Source organism: Medicago sativa, chromosome 1, assembly GCF_051527215.1.
Source record: "Medicago sativa cultivar Bolivia chromosome 1, Bolivia_mono, whole genome shotgun sequence".
Lineage (NCBI taxonomy): Eukaryota > Viridiplantae > Streptophyta > Magnoliopsida > Fabales > Fabaceae > Medicago > Medicago sativa.
Window position 1 is genome coordinate 28525390 of NC_140749.1, and position 9926 is coordinate 28535315.

The 9926-nt window shown below is 38.4% G+C and overlaps 2 protein-coding genes across 2 annotated transcripts; both read left to right on the forward strand.

Annotated features, from left to right (window-relative positions):
- Nucleotides 1-7386: 7386 nt before the first annotated feature.
- Nucleotides 7387-7779, forward strand: LOC146954005 (uncharacterized). The gene has a single exon (XM_085743466.1). The coding sequence runs from the start codon at nt 7387-7389 to the stop codon at nt 7777-7779; it is 393 nt and encodes a 130-aa protein (XP_085599592.1).
- A 37-nt stretch (nt 7780-7816) lies between these two features.
- LOC146954006 (uncharacterized) lies at nt 7817-9674 on the forward strand. Its single transcript, XM_085743471.1, has 2 exons — nt 7817-8567; nt 9604-9674. Exons 1-2 carry the CDS (start codon nt 7817-7819, stop codon nt 9672-9674), a joined length of 822 nt encoding a protein of 273 aa, XP_085599597.1.
- The last annotated feature ends 252 nt before the right edge of the window (nt 9675-9926 follow it).

The window sequence follows — 9926 nt, forward strand, 5'->3', positions numbered from 1 at the left end:
CAAGTTAGACAGAAACTCCCATAAACAGTAGGTGTTTCCACCAATGATGAAAACTATAGCTAAAGGTTGCCTGTTTAGATTTCAGCCACAAGAAAGAGTTCAACTTAACCTTTTCAACTAAAATAGAAGAAGCTGAGACCATATTTTGGAATACACGGTTGTTCCTTTCCTTCCAAATAGCCTAAACAGTAGCAAACCAAATAATTGTCAAGAAGGAGTTAGTGACTCTAGGCAGTCCTGCCATTTTAGTAAATTGGGTAAAATGATGTCGAATGCCACCTGAGGGAACCGAAGAAATACCCAACCAGTGCATCACATGACCCCAAAGAGAACTGAAAGTGTCACATCCTAAAAACAAATGAGTAGCAGATTTTGTTGCACCACAACCAGACACACAAACCGAATCTTGTAACTGGATGACACGTCGCTGCACCAAATTGTCTCTAGTAGGAAGTCTATTGTGAAGGAAGCGCCACACAATCAGAGATACCTTTGAAGGAATATGCTTATGCCAGACGTCATCAACTAAAGTCCTATCCACTTGATTACCATTGTTAGTGAGAAAGTGGTATGCTTCCCGCACCGTGTAACCATAAGAGGGATCTAGCAACCAACGCCAAGTATCTTGAGCATTATCCTGCAAAACAACATTATGAAGTAACACATAACACTCCCTCACACTCTCCTCCTCCTGCGCCGCCACTCCCACCCCCTCCCTCCAACCTCCCAACCAAGCCTAGACATATCCTCCACTGAACACTCCTTACTGACTGTTATATCAAATAGGCGGGGAAATTTAAACCGCAGAGAAGTATCCCCTACATGTATCATGCCAAAATAGAGTATTCCTACCATCACCCACTACCCTTCGGATGTTCTCATCAAACCACCTCCCTACGCCCTCCCCTAATCCCTCACGAATACTACATGCACCCCGCCACCACGAAGAACAATGGCTGCCCCCCTCCTTCAACCGCCCCCTTCCTCACCATAACGGGCTTTCAGGACTCTATACCACAACCCCTCCTTATCAATCATCATCCTCCAACACCATTTACCCAACAAAGCAAGATTAAAAACTCCCACCCTCCTAACCCCCAAACCACCATCCTCCTTAGGAGTATAAATAGACTCCCATTTTATCCAGGAAATTTTCCTAATATCCTCACCCCCACCCCAGAAAAAAATTAAAAATAGATTCAATAGAAGAAATTATACCTGCAGGGGTTTTGAAAAAGGAAAGAAAGTAACCCGGGATGGAGGACAGGACGGACTTCAGAAGAACCAGACGACCGCCAAAAGAAAGGAACTTATTGTTCCACGACGATAAGCACAAGACAATGCGATCGACAACAGGTTTCCAAAAGCAAAGTTTCTTAGAATCACCACCAACAGGCAAGCCCAAATAAACAAATAGTATAGTTCCTCTACGACAGTTCATTACAGTAGCAGCTTTCGATAACCAGGAGTCAGGTACATTTACTTCAGTCAACATACTTTTATGGAAATTTACCTTCAAGCCTGAGACCTCCTCAAACAAGAGCAAAACAGCCCTCATGGTGCGGACATTCAACCAGCTCTTTTCACCTATTATAAGAGTATCATCCGCAAACTGAAGATGAGTTAAACGGACATCACATGTGCGCCCCACACCATACCCTCGGAACTTATTCGCACCAACCATGGCATCCATTAACACATTGAACCCTTCAGCAGCCAACAAGAATAAAAAAGGGGACAAAGCATCTCCTTGACGAAGACCCCTCTGAATCGGAAACTCTTTCGTCAGATTACCATTGACTAAAACCGATGTCGTGGCCGACCCAACGCTTTTAGAAATCAACTTCCTCCAAATTCTAGGGAAATTCATATTTATCATTACCGAGTCCAGATACTTAAGATCAACTGAGTCATATGCCTTTTCAAAGTTTACTTTGAACATAAGCAACTCTTTATTCAAACACCTAGCTTCATCAACCGCTTCGTTAGCTATCAAGATACCATCTAACATCTGTTTCCCCTGAACAAAGGCGGATTGGGACTCAGATAGCACAAAACCCACCACTGAACGAAGACGATTGGCGAGAACTTTAGCAAACACCTTATACAGACACCCAACCAGGGATATGGGTCGAAAATCATTGAGCCGTTGCAGACTATTGACCTTAGGGATTAAAGCAATAAAAGTAGAATTTATTCCTTTTGTCAATTTCCCGTTTCGATGAAATTCCACTAAAAATCGCAAAAAATCATTTAAAAACGATCATTTAGAAAATAATATCACGAAAATGCCATATTTTTTGAGAAAGAAAAATTATTAAGAAAAAAGAGATATTAAATCAACAAGTACACAACATGTAAAAGAACTACATGTTAAAAAAACAAACATGTCAAAAAAACTAGAACAGAGGAGAGGATACTCCTCAATTTTAAAATAAATTGGGTCTTATTTATCCAACAAATGCGTAGCAAATTGAATTTTACTCTTCTATCTTTCAAAATTGATCATTCCTACCCTAAACTTTCAGAATTAATCCCAATGCAAGCTAACCTCCGCTTGATGCCCGCGGAAGTTAACTTATGTTGCTTTCTGTTTTACATCAGAACAGTAACCACTCCTGCAATTGTGTTTCAAAGGCTAAGCAAATCGAATTTCTCCCTCCAAGTGCGAATTTCATCAAACTCAACCAAACCAACTTCAACTTCTACTTCAATCACAAGTACGTGCTTATGATCCTTTTGCATTACCTTTTTTTTGTTTAAATGCTTGATTTTTTCGATAAAAGTTGTGAAATGTTAGGTTTTTAGGGTTGACGAAATTGTTTGATTTTTTGCATCTTAATGATGAAATTACTTAGAAATTGAATTGTTAATGTTGATTAGAGTAAGTTTGAGTGCAATGTGGTAGTTTAAAGATTGAAATAACACAATGAACTCATAATATTTATGTTGAACTCTAGGTGTTTGATAAAATGTCTCAATGAAAAATTGATTGATTTTTTGCATGTTAGTGATCAAATTACTTAGAAATTGGATTGTTAATGTTAATAATAGTAAGTTTGAGTGAAATGTGGTAGTTTAGAGATTGAAATGACACAATGAACTCATAATGTTTATGTTGCACTCTAGGTGATTGATAAAATGTCTCAATGAAAAATTAATTTATTTTTTCATTGTTTTATTTTGTGTAGATTTGTCTGATAACCCAAATAGGATAAGACTTTATAAGGAGACCATGACCACCAGTGCACGGGCAGAGAGGCGAGTTGCGCGCCCTTTTACCAGATAACCCTACACAACATTATGAGGAGGACCCTCACTACTACGCTGCTCAAGAGCACTACTACGAGCAATCTCGGTATGAGCAGTCGGCTCAAGAGGAGGGAGAGGCTGACCATGAGCAGCATGGGGTACCGGAGGTTTCACGTGGACCAGATGGTTTTCGCGGAAGCCGTAGTGACATGTCGCTTCTACCGTCGTTCGGTACACATGTGGCGTGCTTGCTTTGGAGTGACGCCGAAGTAATTAGAATTTTTTTATTTTATTTAATCAATGGTTTTTTACGATTTAATTGAAATATTAAAATGTTTATTTTAATTATTGTTTTTTATTATTTAATTGCTATGTTAAAATCTTTAATTTAATTATTGTGTTTTTTACGATTTAATTGCTATGTTAAAATGTTTATTTTAATTATTGTTTTTTATACGATTCCATTGCTATGTTAAAATGTCTATTTAAATTATTGTTTTTTTAACGATTCAATTGTTATGTTAAAATGTTTATTTTTTAATTATTCAAATGTTTATATTTTAACGGTTTGTTGTTTGTATTCTTTTTTGTATTTCAGTTTTGGAGGACGCATTGGGTGAAGCCTTCCTCGCATTGAAGGAAGCTTAAGGATGGCCAATTGACAGTCATGGGAGAGAGTGCATAGTTAATGGATCCGATCTTGCCCCGCTTCTTCAGACTAGGTTTGTTAGCATCAACAGGGCCCTCATCACCGCATTGGCAGAGAGGTGGCACGAGGAGACTATCAACTTTTTTTTCTTTTCAAAAGGTGTGTCTAGAGTAGACATGTACTTAAATATATTAAACTGAAAAGTGGGATACAAAGAGGGGGGCCAGACCTAACCCTTAAATGGAGACCAGCAACTTCCATCTACTTGTTGGGGAGATGACCGTCACACTCAATGATATGACATGTCTTCTACACATCCCCATCGAAGGGAGGCTCATGGAGTACGGCGACTGCAGTTACGAACTAGGTATTGAGTTGATGACTACTCTGTTGGGTGTACCTAATGGCGAGGATGTTGTGGAGACAGACACATAGTGAGGTGGAGATGTGGCTATTCCTTGGTTGAAGAAGTTGTATTAGAGATACCTTAGTAGGTGTAATGAGTTGGAGGACCCGACTGATCCAGAGGTGGAGGTGGACGTGGAGAGAGACCATACTCAGGAGTATTGTTTGAGGGCTTTTTTGTTGTTCTTGGTCGGTGTCACCATTTTCACATTAGTTTGATATGGATCGAAAGGATGAGGAATTTGTATAGGGTGCACCAGTGGTCTTGGGGTGGGATGGCATTAGCTTATATCTACACCCAGCTTTCTGAAGCAACGGTCCCAACGATTGGCTCCATTGACGGATACATGTCTCTACTTGAGTTAGTAATTTAATCTGTTGTATAACATATTATAAATGTGTTGATGTGATTGTTTTTATATATAGTTATGATGATGAAATATTTGTTTGTTTGTATTTGTAGGCATAAGCTCTGGAGATCTTCACCAAATTATATTCATGGCAACTGTAACGCCACACTAAACATATCTAGAAAGTTTAGCATGTACATTATCTTTAGTACTGGATACATTAAAATTTACAACTGAAATACTTCGAATGAATAATTATATACAACAATACGCATTCGTACAATCAATGATACAACACTATCTATCCAAACATAGTAAAACACTCTCAATCCATGAGATCATCCTGCAGCGGGTACGAACGAGTCCTTGCTGATTATCCATTCGGCCATAAGCTTGCCACATCCTGCTAAACCAACTTACTGATCTGAAACAAAAAGGATTGGGATGAGACATAATGTGTAACGCCCCATTTTTATTTAATTATTTTTAGTAGATGTGTGAATATTTTTATATGACTTTATTTGTTATATATATGATTTTATGTGAAATATATGACTTTTGGTGTGATGTGTTTTATTTAAATATATGTTGTTACTTAATAAATAGGAGTAAAATATTATTATTTTGGTTAATGGGAATTAAGTAGTAATTATGTGAGTTTAGTGGGAGTTAAGTGAGAAAAGGGGATGTTATAGTTTTTGAGTAAAAGAAAGAAAAGTCAGACAAAACATTTTCACGTACAAACAAGAAAAAGGGAGTTTTTGAGAGAATGAAAAGAAAGCTAGGAGAAGAGCTAGGAAGAGAGAATCCAACCATTTCTTGCTGTAGATTTTACGGAGTTAAGGTAAGGGTGGGATTCCTTTCAATAATATGTATATATAATTGTAATTTTTGATGAATTGTTGTTCTTGGTTTTAGGGTTAGAAGTTTTATGTTAATTGAGGAAAATATGATGAATTGTGTTGTTTGATGCATGTTTCTATGTTGTTTTGGTTGCTATGTTGTATATAGAACCTGTAAACATTGTCCTAATTCAGTTTGGGTGATTAGGGGATCAAAAATTGGGTTTTGGGGTGAAAAATGGTGCAAAAATCGTAACAGCCTGTGCCAAATCGTGCTCCGATTTTGCCAAATCGTGCTCCGATTATTTACGAATGAAAATGCAAATTTTGACCCAGAAAATCGTGCTCCGATTTTCCAGATCGTACTCCGATTTGACAGTTTTCCTTGTTTCGCGTTCTTGCGTCTTTTTCACCCGTTTCTGTTTTGAATTAGCTTTCGGTGTAAACATGAAAGTTGTAGATAATTGAGTTAGCTTCCTAATGGCTTTGGAGTGACTAGAAAATTATTTGTAGATTTTGAATTATGATGTAAATAGTCGAGATGGGTCTTGAGAAAACTTAAGAAAAACTCAGCATACTAATTCCGAGTTAGTCCAAAAACTTATGGTTGGTTTCCCAACTTCAAACTTAAGTATTAGGGATTCAGTTGAAGTGTTTTACGAGTATTTGGCTTATGTCTTACTGACCAAACTCGATTTGTTTTGAAGAATGTTTTGGTTTGATATGAATGTAATCAATTAATGTATATGTGCTATGTCGATGAATTTCGTTGTTTGGTGTCATTGTGTCGATGTTGTTTAAGTTGTGGGGTTATGTGTCATAAATGCTTAGGCACATTGTTTTTGTCGTAGATGTTGTTGGAGTTATATGTTGATATACACTAGTCGAGTCCATTTGCATACTCATGTTCTGGAGGGGGCTTATGCCCTGGAATGCTAGTCATTCAACTGGTGGGGGGCTTATGCCCTGGAATGTTTATCATTCACTTGGTGGGGGCTTATGCCCTGGGATGCTTTAACCATCCAAATTGGTGGGGGGGCTTATGCCCTGGAATGCTTAGCATTCAACGCGCGTAGTTGGTACCACATGCATAATGCATTAGTTGTTGTCGGAGTTGCATTGTCTTAGTTGTCGTTGTCGGTTGAAAAGTTGGTGTCCATTGTTGATAATGAAGTTTGTTTTGTTGTTGATGTTGTTTAATATTGTTGAAAATGAATATGATGCTGAGTTATATATATATATATATATATATATATATATAATGCTTCTAATTGAATTGTTGTTGTTTTCCTTAATTTAATGAATTATATATTATTATTATTGGAAGTGTATCTCACCCCTTCTGCTTGAAATTGTTGCCCTTCGTATGGGTAACCTGCAGGTTCTGAAGATTAGTAGGTATGGCTCAAGTGTCTAGGGCTCTGATACATATTAGGATGGGGATCGTCGCGAATGTTTTCCTTATTCTTTATGTATCGTATTTATGCAAGTATTTTATTGTTGGAGGTTTACTAATGTTGAAGAATAATATTGATGAAAATTATGATTTTGTTGAGGGCTTTGTGCCAAGTTATGTAGACGCTGGATTATGTTAAGAAGAATTATTTCCGCTGCGATATTTATGAGGTTGTTGGTTGTTTAAATAAATAGTATTATTTCTATTTATGATGAAATTTTGATATGTAGTGTAATACCTCGTTATTTGTTTGACTCTGATGTATATTATATTCAATATTACGACGTTGGGAGAACGGGGTGTTACAATTGGTATCAGAGCAAGTTGGTCCGTCCGGCCAACTAGTAGAGTCGTGTCGAGCCTAGTAGAGTTGTGTGACAATTCTATGTTGTCTTTGTTGTTCTGATTTGCTTTGCTGTGTAGAATTTTAGAATGGCTGGAAGAAACGATGTTGCCCTTGTTGCCGCTTTGCAAGCTATGGCCCAAGTGGTGGGGCAACAACAGAACAATGCTGGGGCTGGTGCTAATGATGGTGTAAGATTGCTGGAGACCTTTTTGAGGAATCATCCACCAACCTTTAAGGGAAGGTATGACCCAGATGAAGCTCAGCAGTGGCTCAAGGAGACAGAAAGAATCTTTCGGGTTATGCAGTGCAATGAGGCTCAAATGGTACGCTTCGGTACCCACATGTTGGCTGAGGAAGCAGATGATTGGTGGGTGGGTAAGTATGCTTCCTGTTCTAGAGCAAGATGGTGCTGTGTTAACATGGACTATGTTCAGAAGAGAATTCCTGAGCAGATATTTTCCGGAGGATGTCCGAGGTAAGAAGGAGATTGAATTCCTTGAATTGAAGCAAGGAGACATGTATGTGACTGAGTATGCAGCGAAGTTTGTTGAACTTGCTAAGTTTTACCCGCATTATACGGCTGAGAATGCTGAGTTTTCGAAATGCATTAAGTTTGAGAATGGTCTGCGTGCTGATATCAAGCGGGCCAATGGTTATCAGAAGATAAGAAACTTTTCTGAATTGGTGAGCAGCTGTAGGATTTATGAGGAGGATACGAAAGCTCATTACAAGGTGATGAATGGCCGTAGAGGTAAAGGACAACAGAGTCGTCCAAAGCCTTACAGTGCCCCTGCTAACAAGGGTAAACAGAGGATGCATGATGAGAGGAGGCCCAGAGGTAGAGATGTCCCTGTTGAGATAGTTTGCTACAAGTGTGGCGAGAAAGGCCACAAGAGTAATGCATATAATCAACGTGAGGAGAAAAAGTGTTTCTGTTGTGGGAAGAAGGGACACACAGTGGCTGAATGCAAGCGTGGTGACATCGTTCGCTATGATTGTGATGAAGAAGGTCACCTTAGTTCTCAGTGCAAGAAGCCTAAGAAGGCTCAGGCTAGTGGGAGAGTGTTTGCATTGACCGGTACTCAGATGGTTAATGAAGATCGACTTATCAGAGGTACTTGTTTCTTTAATGGTATACCTTTAATTGCTATTATTGATACTAGAGCTACACATTGTTTCATTGCTATTGATTGTGCAAATAAGTTGGGTCTCGTTATGTCAAGTATGAATGGGGAGATGGTTGTTGAAACTCCAGCTAAGGGTGAAGGTGAGAAAAACACAAGAAGGGGGGTTGAATTGTGTTTTTGGAAAATTCTTCGTTTCTCCTAAAACTGTACACACTGATCAGAAGCTAGGTGAAACAGCTTCTGAAGTGATAAACAGAATCTGAACGCAGCGGAATAAAACAGAGAGAGAGAAGAAGAAAGACACAAGCAATTATACTGGTTCCTTCCACAATCCGAAAGTAGTCCAGTCCCCCTTGCACTTCCAAGGATATTTCACTAGAATGTAATATCTGATTACAAATGCTTAAGCACACAGCAAGAGACTTTCTTTGCTCAAGCACACTTTGCAAGAGTCTTCCTATGCTCAAGAACACAATCAAGAGACTTCTATGCTCAAGCACAACTGCAAGAGACTTCTAGACAAACAAGATTACACAGAAAATTGTTTGGGGTTGAACGCTTGAAATACAATCAGAGGTGCTCACAATACAAATCAGATACAGACTCAATAACTTAAGAATTTCTAAGATGAAACTTGAGAAACAGAAATTCTAAGTGAATGCAGAACAATTTCAGCAGAGGTTTGGCCCTTGTAAAAATATTGAGAGTCTTTCGTTCAGCATTGCCAAAACTCTAAGTCTTCACTCCTTTATATAGAGGTGTGAAAGAGACGTTGTGAAATTGCCAGCACATCAAAAGAGTCGTTGTTGAAACTTGATCTTTCACCAATGATCTTTTTCCTGATTTGGTTGTTGTCCTATGAAGAACCATTTTGAAATCCATTCCCATTGTGAAGGAACATCTTTACAGGCATAGCTGTTATTCTGGAACTGTTTTCTTGTCTTGTAGCGCGGACACAAAACAGAGTAGTGGAGAAGGTGGTTGTACAGTTCGTACAAAGTACAATGTCAACGCCTTTTGAAGATAAGGTTCCAATGCCTTCAAATCTTCATCAAAATGACCGTTGCAACCATTCACTAGTCTTTTGCAGTGTTTTCGAATCCAATAGACAGCTTTTGAAGTGTTGATGTTTGAATCTTCAGCTTGTGGTGATAATCAGCTTCTGATGAGCTTTAGCTTCTGATGAGGTCGCTTCTGAATTATCCGCTTCTGATGACTATCCGCTTTTGATGACCTTCAGCTTCTGATGACCTTCAGCTTCTGATGACGTCATCATTCTTCAGGCGCACTTTTGTCTTCAGATGCTCTTTCATATTCAGATGCACTTCTTTTCAGATGCTTTTAAGCTTCCTTTTCTTGATTCCTTAGCTCTCTTTTTGTTCTTCAGAACCTTTTCATGATGTAAATTTTTAATTATCGTCCTGTACACTTGAACAAATATTAGCTAGTCCAATTTACAATTTTTAATACCTTGTTATCATCAAAACTCTTTAAGGTTC

Coding starts and splice junctions, on each gene's coding strand:
- LOC146954006 (XM_085743471.1), top strand. CDS start 7,817: ATGTATGTGACTGAGTATGCAGCGAAGTTTGTTGAACTTGCTAAGTTT. Junction 8,568..9,603: donor AACTCCAGCTAAGGGTGAAG/GTGAGAAAAACA, acceptor GATGAGCTTTAG/CTTCTGATGAGGTCGCTTCT.
- LOC146954005 (XM_085743466.1), top strand. CDS start 7,387: ATGGCTGGAAGAAACGATGTTGCCCTTGTTGCCGCTTTGCAAGCTATG.